This window comes from Ammodytes marinus, assembly GCF_949987685.1.
Source record: "Ammodytes marinus genome assembly, chromosome: 19".
NCBI lineage: Eukaryota > Metazoa > Chordata > Actinopteri > Uranoscopiformes > Ammodytidae > Ammodytes > Ammodytes marinus.
Window position 1 is genome coordinate 23,660,698 of NC_137223.1, and position 17,142 is coordinate 23,677,839.

Genomic DNA, 17,142 nt, shown 5'->3' on the forward strand with positions numbered 1-17,142 from the left:
CCCAGGAACAACAGCTGGCGTAGTAAAAACACTACTGCTTTTGTCCAAAGAGGGCCGCTAGAATTAACAAAAACTTAAAGTTCCTCTGAGCACCTTTAATTGCAGGATTGGTTGGTGGGTGTTTTGCGTGTGATCAACTTAGAATCATTGCGCAAATGACAGCTGGTGCAAACACTGTAGAGATAGTGTGAGATAAACACTTCTTATAGTGTGTGTGTGTGTGTGTGTGTGTGTGTGGTGCAGGTATTTAACCTCTGTAAATGTATTTTTCTTTGTAGGAACTCAGTCACCAACTCGACCACAGCGAACTTTGAGCCCAGTCTGGATTACTGTGTGGTGAAGGTTCCCCGCTGGGATCTGAGCAAGTTCCTCAGAGTCTCCACCAAGATAGGAAGCTCCATGAAGAGCGTCGGTAAGAGGCAGAATGGATTGATATACTGCTGAAAAGACCAACCACTAATTGATGAGATCTTAGTATAAGCCTGATATTTTTTCTTTTTTCACGACATACACACACAGACAAACACATGCACCATCACAACATACAAAAAAAAATCTAACATAAAAAACTAAAACAAAACAGAATTAGGCAAAAATAAGGCAAAGGCAAATCTATCCCATCCGTCATGAAAATCACTTTTGTCAGTATGTATTGCCTGACATTGATCATCAATTGAATTTGAAGTGGCTTTAAAAAGGTATTAAATAGTCTTATATTTAACTTATAATATCACCCTGGTAATGACTAGACCTTCACCAGTACTTGTTTCTCTGCAGGTGAGGTGATGGCTATCGGCCGGAGTTTTGAAGAAGCGTTCCAGAAATCACTGCGTATGGTGGACGAGAACTGTGTTGGTTTTGATCACACCATCAAGCCCGTCACCGAACAGGTAAGTTGTACTTTTTTTTTTTTTTTTTTTTTCTACAGGAAAAACACTAAGTACAAGCACATTTTTACCATGGCGGCCTGACAAGCGCCAAGGCGAAGGGAAGGAGGGCTAGGAGATTAAATACGTTAGACACAGTTTCAGACAGTATACTGAAAACTGTCAGGAAAATAAGCCTCACCAATCTTTTTGTTTGTAGAACAATCTGTCACTGTATGTTTTAAATGATCATCTGCTCTTACAGTGTTTGTAGCTGAAAAAGTAGAAAATAGAAATTAAGACTCAATTAAGACATATATATATATATATAATCAAACTCTTCCTCTCTTGTCCCTCCCCCTTCTCCAGGAGTTGCTGATACCCACAGATAAGCGGATCTTTGTCCTTGCGTCAGCGTTCAGGAACGGATACACAGTGGACCAGCTGTATGACCTCACCAAGATCGACCGCTGGTTCCTCTACAAGATGAAGAACATCCACGACCACGAGAGGCTGCTGGAGACATACAACCAGGTCAGGAGGATAGGAATACAGTTAATTATACAACAGTTGGTTCTGACCGAGTGATTTGATTGAACAAGAGACATTCCATGAGCTCTGCAGGAGCGCTGATATAGAGTCTATGTTTGATTATTTATATTTGTGAGTAAGTAATTTATTTCATTCCATTATAGCAAATTCAGAGTACATACAAATGCTTTTTATGCCTACCTTTTTAACCCAGGTTCAGAATCCAGCCCGTGGTTGTTCTATAGGTATTTAGTGATAATACTAATATATAGCTTACATTTTATTTACTATATGTTTATATACCACACACATATTTATATCTCAATATTGACATATAATTAATATTTTTTTGCTTACATTGTTTTTTTCCCTACAGGACGAGACTGCGATGCCTCCAGAGGTGATGAGGAAGGCCAAACAGCTGGGCTTCTCAGACAAGCAGATAGCACAGGCTGTTCAGAGGTGAGAGGGAAGGGCACACTAGGATCCCTATTTCAGGTTGATTGAAATAGCTAAATTTAAAATTAGCTATTTTTAAATTTAGCTAAAACACAAGTTTATATATCCCCCGTAGGAGAAAGTGGTTAGTTGCAACAGCCCTGCAGCAGTGGAAGGACACAGGATAAAAATTACAATACAATAAATACAAAGTGCTAATGCTTACGTAGACAGTAAGGTAAATGCTAAAAGTTAAAGTTAGGACAAAACAAGACAAACAGGACCAAAGTCATGACAAGAATAATTACTTATTTGCAGGTTTTCGATTTAACATAAGAATAAAATAAAAACAAAATGGAACAGTGAGGCCTGTTGTATGATATCATTCTCTCATCATCTCATTTATCAATGAATTCCTTTTTTTCCCCTCCTACAGCACGGAGCTGGTGGTGAGAAAGCTCCGTCACGATTGGTCCATAGTTCCCGTGGTGAAGCAGATAGACACGGTGGCCGCTGAGTGGCCGGCCTTCACTAACTACCTGTACCTGACCTACCACGGCACAGAGAACGACCTCGCCTTCACAGAGCAGCACGTCATGGTCATCGGCTCCGGCGTCTACCGCATCGGCAGCAGCGTGGAGTTTGACTGGTGCGCTGTGGGCTGCATCACTGAACTCAGGAAGGTTAGTACTATATGATGACATAGGGCTGGTTTTTTTAATGTATTGTTATTACGTTGGCCTAACATGTCAGTTTTACATGTCCGATTGATCATTTATTACATGGATCAATTGAATCATTGTCTAGCTGACAGAGATGTTGTTTGAACTGGGAAATTCAGTGGCCAGCTTATACAATCTTTTATTTTAACTCATTGAGGTTGCAATCTTTATTTTTTTGAGTACAATAAGACACAACATTGAGATTGCAATCTTTTTTTTTAATGCGCAATAAGACACAAACACATACGATTTTAAGCACAATGGACGCACAAATACTTCAGACAAAACATTTTAAGTAAGATAAGTTATACAATAATTACTCTCATGTATTGCAGATGGGTTATAAGACCATCATGGTGAACTACAACCCAGAGACAGTGAGCACCGACTACGACATGTGTGACCGACTCTACTTTGATGAGATCTCCTTCGAGGTAAGATTTGGTTTTCTGCTAATTCATAACTTAAAAGATGGTGTGTTGCTAAGATGATGTTTTCAACTGCATAGAATTAGTTCAGGAAACACTTTATGATCGCTTTACACTGGATACATTCAGCATAACTTGAAAAAAGAAATGCATCTTATTGTATTATTCTATCCTTTACAAACTACAGCCATAAAGATTAATCAAGACGCACATTATATAAGCTCAATAAAATCTGTACTAGTAACAATTTTTTTAGGCAAGACAAGTTTATTTCTATAGCACAATTCAGACACAAGGCCATTCAAAGAGCTTTACAGGGGCATGAAATACATCAAGATTAAAATACATCAAGTATAGAATAGATATTAAAAAAGCGAATGAAAAATATGAATAGAAATAAAACATTTAAATAAAATAAAAATGACAGGTTAAAAAGGAAAAGTCTTCAGATTTTTAAAAGAGCTGAGAGTTGCAGCAGACCTCACGTTTTCTGGGAGTTTGTTCCAGATATGTGGAGCATAACAACTGAAAGAGGCTTCTCCTTGCTTCCTTTACATAAATTCTTGTCCATATTGTCCAGGTGGTGATGGATATCTACGAGCGGGAGAATCCAGAGGGGATCATCCTGTGTATGGGAGGCCAGCTGCCCAACAACATAGCCATGTCCCTGCACAGACAGCAGTGCAGGATCCTGGGCACGTCACCGGAGTTCATAGACTGCGCCGAGAACAGGTTCAAGTTCTCCAGAATGTTGGACACCATCGGGATCAGCCAGCCGCTGTGGAAGGAGCTCTCTGACAACGAGGTACAACACACTGCTCACAAGAGGATGGATGGATGGATGGATGGATGGATGGATGGATGGATGGATGGATGGATGGATAGATGGATAGATGGATAGATGGATAGATAGATAGATAGTTTTGATTGCAACCAAAAAAAGGCAAAAGAAATAATTGCTTTCCTGTGAATTTGGTGTTGTATTTAGAGTTTGAACTGCAGATTATTTCTTAAAGGAATCCATTGAAATGAGAGAGAGAATAAAAAGGTTCTATATATCGACCTTTTTGAGGGCTATGGTTTTGTATTGTATGGTTTTGTATTGTAATGTTTGCTGTCTTTTTCTGGAATATGTAAGGATTTTTAGTTCTAATTTTAATGATGCATATACCCCCCTCATTAATTTGTATTTAACCATTGTATAATCATTTAAACAATTTATATATTCTACACATTTGACTTTAATAAATGTTCTCACTCAACATTTCTCTGTGCTGTGGAAACAAAGAGGTGAAACAGCTATAAAACCTAACTTGATTCTCCCATTGATAAGCAACATTCCTGAGGCCTGCTAAGACCAAGGCCTTGCTGCTCAAACAAATTGTAAACACTCTATCAGGCTGGGAAGCTTAAGCCAGTCAGTAAAATTCAGCAGAGGACGTCCGGAGATGTGCAAGAAGATGACCCCCGAAACCAGACGACAGCAATAAAAACCAATCATTGTCTTTTGTTTAGGGATGTTAAAAAGCCTTGCTGTAGAGAAGAGACTTCACTTTTTTGACTTTTCCTGTCCAGAGAGGCTGCATTACCCTGTCCTGTGATATCAGTTCATTAAACCTCCTCTGATAACTTGGAAACTTTTCTCCATTTCATTCTTTATTTTTGCCTTCCATATTTCCATTAAACGAACGCGTATTTTAACATTCCTGTTAAATACTGTAATTTAAATGTAGGAGGAAAAGTTATGTAAATAAAGTCGTCACATTTATTTCCCATTTCTTTTTTTTTTGCTCCACCATAATATGTTAAATGTCTCAAAAACTAAAACAATAATGCCTAAAATGTTTAAGGTATAACATATAGGTTACGTTTTTTTTAATATATATTGTTTGCAGTCTTATTCCGCATATTGTATTTAACATTTAGACCCACATTTTTGTAAATAATCCTTAAATACGCTCATCTAACATCCATTTCTCTTTCCCCCTCAGCACGCTATGAAGTTCTGTGAGACGGTGGGCTACCCGTGTCTGATCCGTCCGTCCTACGTGCTTTCCGGAGCGGCGATGAACGTGGCGTACACAGACAGCGACCTGGAGAAATACCTCTCTAGTGCCGTGGCCGTGTCCAAGGAGCATCCTGTGGTCATCTCCAAGTTCATTCAGGAGGCCAAGGTAAAGGGCAAAATAACATGGTTAGTTTAAAAAAAAAATCAAATTCTTCCTGTGGTCTGTGCAATTTTTTTATACCCTTAAACCTTCCCCAAATTCTACATGGTATCACCTTTGGGCAAAAACATACTACATCTGATCATACAAATAATCTAGTTAGGATGCAGTAGGCTTACACTCGGGACATACTTTTATTTATTTACTTCATCATATTATTATATCCGTCGCGTCCCCGTTTGTTTTCGTATGGAGGCTCCGTCGATGTGATGTCACTTCCGGTGCGCATTGGATTGTGGATCAGAATTGCACAAATAGCATGCTGTTTTCAACACTAGAAATCTCGGCCTGATGTAGTAGACATCCGGGTATTTCTAACCAGACTGAATCTGCCCACAAGAATCGGGACATCCTAAATCTTTTTTTTCTACCATACTAAATAGTAGATAGTATGGGAATTGGAACGCATACTAAAATGAACGTATTCCTGCCCAACCCTAGTGTATGTAAAGGGCTCAACTTGTCTCTTAACATATTTTTTTACCATGTTTTCCAGGAGATAGACGTAGACGCGGTGGCCTGTGACGGAGTGGTGATGGCTATCGCTGTGTCTGAGCACGTGGAGAACGCCGGTGTTCACTCTGGTGACGCCACACTGGTGACACCGCCGCAGGACCTGAACCAGAAGACCATGGAGAGAATCAAGATGATCGTACACGCTATCGGGCAGGAGCTGCAAGTCACCGGGCCCTTTAACCTGCAGCTCATAGCCAAGGTAACAGACATTCTGGGATTATTTTATTTATTTATTTGAATTTAATTATTATTATTTTTATTTTTTTATTTTTTATCGGTTTTGAAGTGATGTTAAAACAAAAAAATAATAAGAGCATACACATAAATAAATGTCTCCTAACAAATTTCCACCTGCAGCTGATAGCCAAGGTAACAGACATTCTGGGATACTTTATTTAATTCAATTTATTTTTTATTTATTTTTATATATGCATGTGTTCTTTGATTTTCAAAAAGTGGATATTAGGTAAAAGTCATGCTGGGATTTTTTTTTAAACATATTTTTTTTTTTTTTTTTTTTATCAGTTTTGAAGTGACATTAGAAAACAACTATACAAAGATACACATAGATAGACCATTGATGGTGACACGTACACACAACACAAAACAATATAAAAGTTTCAATGAGGGGGCGCCCTTAGCTCAGTTGGTAGGGCGTCCCCCCCATGGGCCTCGGCCAGCAGCGGACCCGGGTTCGATTCCAGCCCGCGGTCATTCCTGCATGTCACTCCCCTCTCTGCCCCTTTTCAACTCTGTCTCTACACTATCAATAAAGCATAAAAATGCCAAAAAAATACATAAAAAAAAAAATTCAATTAAATGAATGATCAAGAAAGTTACAGAAGTGATATGATACACCCAGAAGTTACTGCTGGGTGTATCTACTATCTACTGTTACTAACAATGATGTAATGCTTTCTTGCTGCCTTATTTTACCACAATACTACTAACAGTCACCTGATGTTTTCCTATTCATAACTGATAACGATGACGTCATGCCTTCTGTCACCAGGACGACCAGCTGAAGGTGATAGAGTGTAACGTCCGGGTGTCTCGCTCGTTCCCGTTCACCTCCAAGACGCTCGGCGTGGACATGGTTGCCCTGGCAACGCGGGCCATCGTCGGGGAGGAGGTGGAGCCTATCGGTCTGATGAGGGGGAAGGGCATTGTGGGAGTCAAGGTAACGGAGACAATTCTTTTTTGTTTTTCTTTTACTTGTTGAAGGGAGACACTACAGGTGAGGCGAAGTGGGTTGGGACTGAGGGTCGATCCTCAACCACAGGGTCGGTGGTTCGATCCCTGGTCTCCCCGCCACATGTCCAAGTGTCCCTGAGCAAGACACTGAATTGCTCCCGAAAGTAAGAAAGTGCTTTAGAAGTTGAGATTTTCGGTTCAGTGTTTTGGGAAAAAAAGTGTCACTAATACAGAAAATTGCCTTTTTTTACTTCACTATTCTGGATCTAACCACACACCCCCCCCCTGTGTCCTCCTGCAGGTGCCCCAGTTCTCCTTCTCTCGTCTGGCCGGAGCTGACGTGGTGTTGGGGGTGGAGATGACCAGCACGGGGGAGGTGGCCTGTTTCGGGGAGAACCGCTACGAGGCGTATCTCAAGGCCATGCTCTCCACCGGCTTCAAGATCCCCAAGAAGAACATCCTGCTCTCCATAGGCAGCTATAAGGTACATGATGCTAACAGCTATAAGGTACATGATGCTAACAGCTATAAGGTACACGTAGCAGCAATAAGAATCTCTTTTTATGCGTTTGTGTTGGCTTTATTGCTACACCTTTTTTTAAATAGCTTTGTGTACTTATTTTATCGTGGCAGCTATAAGGTACATGCAGGACGTGTGTGAGTAACAAGGCCCATGTATTATAATCAACAATAATCGATCTTTACAGGTGGTGTCAGCGATTCTGGAGAATGCTTGTTTGTCAAAATCACTTTCGTCAAAATGTGTGAATATTTCCGTAAGAGCGCTACATGTACATACAGAAAAATTATTTAGTGTTTATATACAAGCCTAGGCTCTCTTAACGGGTATGTTGCTAGCGTCAGTGGGCATCCCTTTGTTTACATACCCGTTATCAGCGCACACATAGTACAGACAGGTAGCGGATCATGAGGAGATATTCACTGATTTAGACTTTTTTTGACAGCAAGCGTTCTCCAGAATCGCTGACTCCACCTTTTTTTTTAAATAAGGGATTTCTCAGAGCCTGGATGTTGGTTTATTGGTCAGATGTGTGTTTAGCTGATCCAGCTGGAGGTGAAATGATGCATGTTTTTTTTTTTTTTTTGAAAAATGTATTTATTGAGTTTTAATTTTTTTGACAAAAGAAAAGAAAAAACACCAAAAACAGACTTAATAAAATAAAATAAAATAGTACAATATAAAGTAAAAATAAAAATACATATATAAAATAATATATATATATATACGCATACATGGATACCGACATATTACATTATGAGAGAAAGTATGTAAGTGTACACATACACCCATATATAAATGCTTAGATAAATAATAAGTAAACAGAAATATTACATTTTAAAAAGGACATTCAAATGAAAATAAAGAAAAAAGAAAAAAAAAGTAGGTACATTGCAATGCATTCCCTATTATCCTCTGCGGGTACTACATAACCTCAAAAGCAGAAGTTGTACTTATCCCTCCTCCACATCGAGCATCTGAGAGAGATCCTTGTCCCTGATGTAATTAATGAATGGGCCCCATATTACTTTAAACTTCTCTTGTTTGTCCCTGAGTGTATAAGTAATTTTTTCTAGAGGCAGACATAATGACATTTCTTTGAACCACTGTCTAATACTTGGTCTCCCATTGCTTTTCCATGTTAATGCGATCAATCTTTTGGCCTGTAATAGGCAAATGTTTACAAAATTCTGTTTTCCACTACTTATATTATGTTTCTTTGGATAGATGCCTAGAATAAAAAGTTTAGGTTCTATTATTATTTGGATTGATAGAATGTCCTGAATTATCTTTCCAACTTCATTCCAGAATTCAATTATTTTCGGGCACTTCCATATACAATGAATAAGTGTTCCCTTGTCGTCCCCACATCTTGTGCACAAATCTGGAATATTGGGATTAAATTTATTTAGTTTTTCTGGTGTAATATATACTCTCATTAACCAGTTGTATTGCAGCAATTTTAACCTTGTATTGGCAGTTTGAGACTGAGCATTCTTACATGCAACAATCCACTCTTCATTGGTAATTTCCCTTTGTAGATCACCTTCCCATGAATTTAGTTTAGAATCTGATGATTCAGGTGAATTGTCACTCAAAAGATTATAAATAGCTGAAATAATTTTTTTCTCAAAGGGATTTTTAATTAGATTATTCTCCAGTATAGATAAAGTTGGGATGGTAATGGATTGGTTCTGATAGGATCTAATAAAACTTTTTAGTTGTAAATATTTAAAGAAGTGTTTTTTGGGAATGTTATACATACTTACTAGGTCCTCAAACGTTTTAAAATGACCGTCATTCGGATTATAAATATCCTTCATTTGTTTTATTCCTTTATCAGCCCATAACTTGAACCCACCATCAGCTCTTCCTGGTACAAAATGGTTATTACCCCAAATTGGACTAAACCTGGAAAGAACAGAAGTTTCCTTGTGGTATTTATTTACATCATACCATACCACAATCATGTTCTTAACTATTGGATTTGTTGTCTTCTTTTTAAGGTTTTTAAAAGTATCCGAATATATATATGCAGGTAATGGAATCTTTTCAGAGCCGGATTCAATATCTTTCCATACTGGCGAGTTTTCCGTGTAATAATAATACTTCATAGTTCTTATTTGAGTAGCCCAGTAATACCATAATAGATTGGGGCATTGGAGCCCTCCCCTGTCATACGGTAGGTACATAAGGGACAAACGAAGTCTGGGGCGTCTATTTTTCCAAATAAAATTGCAAAAAAGTTTCTTGAATCTAGGAAAGAAGTCTGAAGGAGGCGGCAAAGGGATATTTTGGAAAAGGTACAATAGTTTGGGCAGAATACTCATCTTCAATATATTAATTCTACCTAAGAGGGAGATTGGAAGTGTTGACCATTTTTCAAGTGATTCACAAGTAGATGCAATAACAGGATTGTAATTGGCTTGAACAATTTCTTCAATTTTGTGAGTGATTTGAATACCTAAGTATGTGAAACTGTTGACTGAGTTGAATTGACTTACGCTAGTCGGAGGGTTATTCCTATCATTCAAATTACACAATAAAATGGAGGATTTGGAGGTGTTAATTTTGTAACCTGATATATTGCCAAATCTTTTAATAAGGTCCATAAGCGCTGGAACAGATATATCCAATTTTTTTAGAAAAATAATGACATCATCAGCATAAAGAGCCAGACGGTGTTCGACTAGACCTGTACATATGCCTGAGATCAGTGAGTGATGTCTTATTGCAATTGCTAAAGGCTCAATTGCAATCGTAAATAATAACGGCGATAATGGGCAACCCTGTCTACAACCCCTGTTAATTAGGGGGCCAAGCCCGAGCAGGCTGGGACCGCGTTTTGCACAGCAACGCGGTTCCCAAGCCCTGCGGGGCAGGGAACCCTATTGTTTTTGTGGCGATTATTAGGGGGCCAAGCCCGAGCAGGAGCTGGGACCGCGTTTTGCACAGCAACGCGGTTCCCAAGCCCTGCGGGGCAGGGAACCCTATTGTTTTTGTGGCGATTATTATTATTAGGGGGCCAAGCCCGAGCAGGAGCTGGGACCGCGTTTTGCACAGCAACGCGGTTCCCAAGCCCTGCGGGGCTGGGAACCCTATTGTTTTAGTGGCGATTATTAGGGGGCCAAGCCCGAGCAGGAGCTGGGACCGCGTTTTGCACAGCAACGCGGTTCCCAAGCCCTGCGGGGCAGGGAACCCTATTGTTTTTGTGGCGATTATTATTATTATTATTATTATTATACTTACCTCCCTAAAACTGCGTGCACAGCCCAAACCGTAAAGGGTGCAGACATGCCAATTGCATGACTAGATCCAGGTCCGTCCGGACTACGCATACGACAAAAATTCAGACATGCCGGCCACTAGGTGGCGCTACAACGAAGGAAAACGCTTTTTGGGTCATAACTCCCACACCGAACGTCCCACCGTCAAAAACTTTATATCCACAGATTCACTGGAGTCAGGTGCATCATTTGGCATAGGCCACGCCCATTTGCGATATTATAGATTTTTCGCAAAATCGCGAAAACTGCAAAACATATTTTTCGCTACTCCTCCCATATTTCTTGGACAATTGACACCAAACTTTGCACAGAACATCTACCGACCCACACGGAAAAGATTTTTTTGAAAGAATTTTGATCCGACCATCGATAACGAAACGGTAGCGCTTTGAATATTTAGTGATTAGCTACGTTTTACGTAGAAATTCATAAATCCAAAATCATAAGTCGGATCAAGTCCAAATTTTAGACATATGTTGGGGCTACCCTTAATTGCGTTCAATAAAAAAATTGGACATTTTCGCCATAAGGGGGCGCCATAAATTAGGAAATTTCATATCTCCTAATTGGCCAGAGGAAATTTCTTAAAACTCACGGGAAAGCATCAAGGGGCATACACGAGTCTATATAAAAAATATGGCCAAGAAATAGTAATGTTTAAGGGACTTTTTAATAAAATGTTTAAAAAAAAATTCCGTCAAAGAAAAAAGGCGGGAATGTTAGCATGTCCATTGACATTACATTGTGCAATTAGCTCCGGCAGCCATTTTAATCTGCTTTTGCTCATAACTCGCCAACCAAACATCGCACATTAAAAAACTTGACATCCACTTGTTCTGTGAATTGAGCTGCATCGTTCCACCGTGGCAGTTTTGTGAAATTCATCCATAAACAGCGATACCTATACAACTCCCGCACCGAACATCCCACGGTCAAACACTTGACATCCACTTGTTCTGTGAATTGAGCTGCATCGTTCCACCGTGGCAGTTTTGCCAAATTCATCCGTAAACAGCGATACCTATACAACTCCCGCACCGAACATCCCACGGTCAAAAACTTTACATCCGCAGATTCTGCGGAGTGAGCGGCCGGCGCGGCGGTTGACGACGAGTTGCGTCGGAGGCTTGGCCCCCGGTAAAAACTGCTTGCAGTTCTAGTTAGGGGGCCAAGCCCGAGCAGGAGCTGGGACCGCGTTTTGCACAGCAACGCGGTTCCCAAGCCCTGCGGGGCAGGGAACCCTATTGTTTTTGTGGCGATTATTATTATTATTATTATTTGTAGTCATCTAAAACTGCGTGCACAGCCCAAACCGTAAAGGGCGCAGACATGCCAATTGCATGACTAGATCCAGGTCCGGGCCGTGTACGCATACAAAAAAATTCAGACATGCCGGCCACTAGGTGGCGCTACAACGAAGGAAAACGCGTTTGGGGTCATAACTCCCACACCGAACGTCCCACAGTCAAAAACTTTATATCCACATATTCACTGGAGTCAGCTGCATCATTTGGCATAGGCCACGCCCATTTGCGATATTATAGATTTTTCGCAAAATCGCGAAAACTGCAAAACATATTTTTCGCTACTTCTCCCATAATTTTTGGACAATTGACACCAAACTTTGCACAGAACATCTACCGACCCACACGAAAAAAAATCACTTAAAATAATTTTGATCCGACCATCGATAACGAAACGGTAGCATTTTAAATATTTGTTGATTAGCTACGTTTTACGAAAAAATTCATAAATCCAAAATCATAAGTCGGATCAAGTCCAAATTTTAGACATATGTTGGGGCTACCCTTAATTAAGTTCAATAAAAAATTTGGAGAATTTTGCCATAAGGGGGCGCCATAAATTAGGAAATTTTATATCTCCTAATTGGCCGGAGGAATTTTCTTAAAACTCACGGGAAACCATCAAGGGGCATACCCAAGTCTATATGAAAAATATGGCCAAGAAATAGTAATGTTTAAGGGACTTTTTAATAAAATTAGATATTTTTTTTTCCGTCAAAGAAAAAAGGCGGGAATGTTAGCATGTCCATTGACATTACATTGTGCAATTAGCTCCGGCGGCCATTTTGTCAAAGCTGACAATCTGCTTTTGCTCATAACTCGCCAACCACACATCGCACATTAAAAAACTTGACATCCACTTGTTCTGTGAATTGAGCTGCATCGTTCCACCGTGGCACTTTCGCGAAATTCATCCGTAAACAGCGATACCTATACAACTCCCGCACCGAACAACCACCGGTCAAAAACTTTACATCCGCAGATTCTGTGGAGTGAGCGGCCGGCGCGGCGGTTGACGACGAGTCGCGTCGGAGGCTTGGCCCCCGGTAAAAACTGCTTGCAGTTCTAGTTATTAGGGGGCCAAGCCCGAGCAGGAGCTGGGACCGCGTTTTGCACAGCAACGCGGTTCCCAAGCCCTGCGGGGCAGGGAACCCTATTGTTTTTGTAAGGATTTTTTTTATTATTATTATTTGTACCTCCCTAAAACTGCGTGCACAGCCCAAACCGTAAAGGGTGCAGACATGCCAATTGCATGACTAGATCCAGGTCCGTCCGGACTACGCATACAACAAAATTCAGACATGCCGGCCACTAGGTGGCGCTACAACGAAGGAAAACGCGTTTGGGGTCATAACTCCCAAACCGAACGTCCCACAGTCAAAAACTTTATATCCACATATTCACTGGAGTCAGTTGCATCATTTGGCATAGGCCACGCCCATTTGCGATATTATAGATTTTTCGCAAAATCGCGAAAACTGAAAAACATATTTTTCGCTACTCCTCCCACAATTTTTGGACAATTGACACCAGACTTTGCACAGAACATCTACCGACCCACACGGAAAGAAATTATCACACAGAATTTTGATCCGACCATCGATAACGAAACGGTAGCGCTTTGAATATTTGTTGATTAGCTACGTTTTACGAAAAAATTAATAAATCCAAAATCATAAGTCGGATCAAGTCCAAATTTTAAACATATGTTGGGGCTACCCTTAATTGCGTTCAATAAAAAAATTGGAGAATTTCGCCACAAGGGGGCGCCATAAATTAGGAAATTTTATAACTCCTAATTGGCCTGAGGAATTTTCTTAAAACTCACGGGAAACCATCAAGGGGCATACACGAGTCTATAGAAAAAATATGGCCAAGAAATATTAATGTTTAAGGGACTTTTTAATAAAATTAGATTTTCTTTTTTCCGTCAAAGAAAAAAGGCGGGAATGTTAGCATGTCCATTGACATTACATTGTGCAATTAGCTCCGGCGGCCATTTTGTCAAGGCTGACAATCTGCTTTTGCTCATAACTCGCCAACCAAACATCGCACATTAAAAAACTTGACATCCGCTTGTTCTGTGAATTGAGCTGCATCGTTCCACCGTGGCAGTTTCGCGAAATTCATCCATAAACAGCGATGCCTATACAACTCCCGCACCGAACATCCCACGGTCAAAAACTTTACATCCGCAGGTTCCGTGGAGTGAGCGGCCGGCGCGGCGGTTGACGACGAGTTGCGTCGGAGGCTTGGCCCCCGGTCAAAACTGCTTGCAGTTCTAGTTATTATTATTATTATTTGTACCTCCCTAAAACTGCGTGCACATCCCAAACCGTAAAGGGTGCAGACATGCCAATTGCATGACTAGATCCAGGTCCGTCCGGACTACGCATACGACAAAAATTCAGACATGCCGGCCACTAGGTGGCGCTACAACGAAGGAAAACGCGTTTGGGGTCATAACTCCCACACCGAGCGTCCCACAGTCAAAAACTTTATATCCACAGATGCACTGGAGTCAGCTGCATCATTTGGCATAGGCCACGCCCATTTGCGATATTATAGATTTTTCGCAAAATCGCGAAAACTGCAAAACATATTTTTCGCTACTCCTCCCATATTTCTTGGACAATTGACACCAAACTTTGCACAGAACATCTACCGACCCACACGGAAAAAAATCACTTAAAAGAATTTTGATCCGACCATGGATAACGAAACGGTAGCGTTTTAAATATTTGTTGATTAGCTACGTTTTACGAAAAAATTCATAAATCCAAAATCATAAGTCGGATCAAGTCCAAATTTTAGACATATGTTGGGGCTACCCTTAATTGCGTTCAATAAAAGATTTGGAAATTTTCGCCATAAGGGGGCGCCATAAATTATGAAATTTCATATCTCCTAATTGGCCAGAGGAAATTTCTTGAAACTCACGGGAAACCATCAAGGGGCATACACGAGTCTATATAAAAAATATGGCCAAGAAATATTAATGTGTAAGGGACTTTTTAATAAAATTAGATATTTTTTTTTTCCATCAAAGAAAAAAGGCGGGAATGTTAGCATGTCCATTGACATTACATTGTGCAATTAGCTCCGGCGGCCATTTTGTCAAGGCTGACAATCTGCTTTTGCTCATAACTCGCCAACCACACATCGCACATTAAAAAACTTGACATCCACTTGTTCTGTGAATTGAGCTGCATCGTTCCACCGTGGCACTTTCGCGAAATTCATCCGTAAACAGCGATACCTATACAAGTCCCGCACCGAACATCCCACGGTCAAAAACTTTACATCCGCAGATTCTGCGGAGTGAGCGGCCGGCGCGGCGGTTGACGACGAGTTGCGTCGGAGGCTTGGCCCCCGGTAAAAACTGCTTGCAGTTCTAGTTATTAGGGGGCCAAGCCCGAGCAGGAGCTGGGACCGCGTTTTGCACAGCAACGCGGTTCCCAAGCCCTGCGGGGCAGGGAACCCTATTGTTTTTGTGGCGATTATTATTAGGGGGCCAAGCCCGAGCAGGAGCTGGGACCGCGTTTTGCACAGCAACGCGGTTCCCAAGCCCTGCGGGGCAGGGAACCCTATTGTTTTTGTAAGGATTATTATTATTTAGGGGGCCAAGCCCGAGCAGGAGCTGGGACCGCGTTTTGCACAGCAACGCGGTTCCCAAGCCCTGCGGGGCAGGGAACCCTATTGTTTTTGTGGCGATTATTATTATTAGGGGGCCAAGCCCGAGCAGGAGCTGGGACCGCGTTTTGCACAGCAACGCGGTTCCCAAGCCCTGCGGGGCAGGGAACCCTATTGTTTTTGTGGCGATTATTATTATTATTATTATTATTATACTTACCTCCCTAAAACAGCGTGCACAGCCCAAACCGTAAAGGGTGCAGACATGCCAATTGCATGACTAGATCCAGGTCCGTCCGGACTACGCATACGACAAAAATTCAGACATGCCGGCCACTAGGTGGCGCTACAACGAAGGAAAACGCGTTTGGGGTCATAACTCCCACACCGAACGTCCCACAGTCAAAAACTTTATATCCACAGATGCACTGGAGTCAGCTGCATCATTTGGCATAGGCCACGCCCATTTGCGATATTATAGATTTTTTGCAAAATCGCGAAAACTGAAAAACATATTTTTCGCTACTCCTCCCACAATTTTTGGACAATTGACACCAAAGTTTGCACAGAACATCTACCGACCCATACGGAAAATAATTTTTCGAAAGAATTTGGATACGACCATCGATAACGAAACGATAGCGCTTTGAATATTTGTTGATTAGCTACGTTTTACGTAGAAATTCATAAATCCAAAATCATAAGTCGGATCAAGTCCAAACTTTAGAAATATGTTGGGGCTACCCTTAATTGCGTTCAATAAAAAATTTGGAGAATTTCGCCACAAGGGGGCGCCATAAATTAGGAAATTTTATATCTCCTAATTGGCCAAAGGAATTTTCTTAAAACTCACGGTAAACCATCAAGGGGCATACACGAGTCTATAGAAAAAATATGGCCAAGAAATATTAATGTTTAAGGGACTTTTTAATAAAATTACATTTTTTTTTTTCCGTCAAAGAAAAAAGGCGGGAATGTTAGCATGTCCATTGACATTACATTGTGCAATTAGCTCCGGCGGCCATTTTGTCAAGGCTGACAATCTGCTTTTGCTCATAACTCGCCAACCACACATCGCACATTAAAAAACTTGACATCCACTTGTTCTGTGAATTGAGCTGCATCGTTCCACCGTGGCACTTTCGCGAAATTCATCCGTAAACAGCGATACCTATACAACTCCCGCACCGAACATCCCACGGTCAAAAACTTTACATCCACAGGTTCTGTGGAGTGAGCGGCCGGCGCGGTGGTTGACGACGAGTTGCGTCGGAGGCTTGGCCCCCGGTAAAAACTGCTTGCAGTTCTAGTTAGGGGGCCAAGCCCGAGCAGGAGCTGGGACCGCGTTTTGCACAGCAACGCGGTTCCCAAGCCCTGCGGGGCAGGGAACCCTATTGTTTTTGTGGCGATTATTATTATTATTATTATTATTATTATTATTTGTCGCCGCTAGAACTGCGTGCACAGCCCAAACC

At 41.1% G+C, this 17,142-nt stretch overlaps 1 protein-coding gene across 1 annotated transcript in view; it reads left to right on the plus strand.

Annotated features, from left to right (window-relative positions):
• Window positions 1–17,142, plus strand: part of cad (carbamoyl-phosphate synthetase 2, aspartate transcarbamylase, and dihydroorotase) — an 80,271-nt gene that overhangs the window by 11,536 nt on the left and 51,593 nt on the right. The window contains exons 15-25 of the mRNA XM_080047453.1: window positions 279–412; window positions 778–890; window positions 1,236–1,400; window positions 1,774–1,859; window positions 2,272–2,518; window positions 2,893–2,991; window positions 3,566–3,790; window positions 4,977–5,159; window positions 5,710–5,928; window positions 6,742–6,909; window positions 7,225–7,407. Of these exons, the coding sequence (XP_079903579.1) occupies window positions 279–412; window positions 778–890; window positions 1,236–1,400; window positions 1,774–1,859; window positions 2,272–2,518; window positions 2,893–2,991; window positions 3,566–3,790; window positions 4,977–5,159; window positions 5,710–5,928; window positions 6,742–6,909; window positions 7,225–7,407 (1,822 nt within the window). The remainder of the gene's footprint in view (window positions 1–278; window positions 413–777; window positions 891–1,235; window positions 1,401–1,773; window positions 1,860–2,271; window positions 2,519–2,892; window positions 2,992–3,565; window positions 3,791–4,976; window positions 5,160–5,709; window positions 5,929–6,741; window positions 6,910–7,224; window positions 7,408–17,142) is intronic.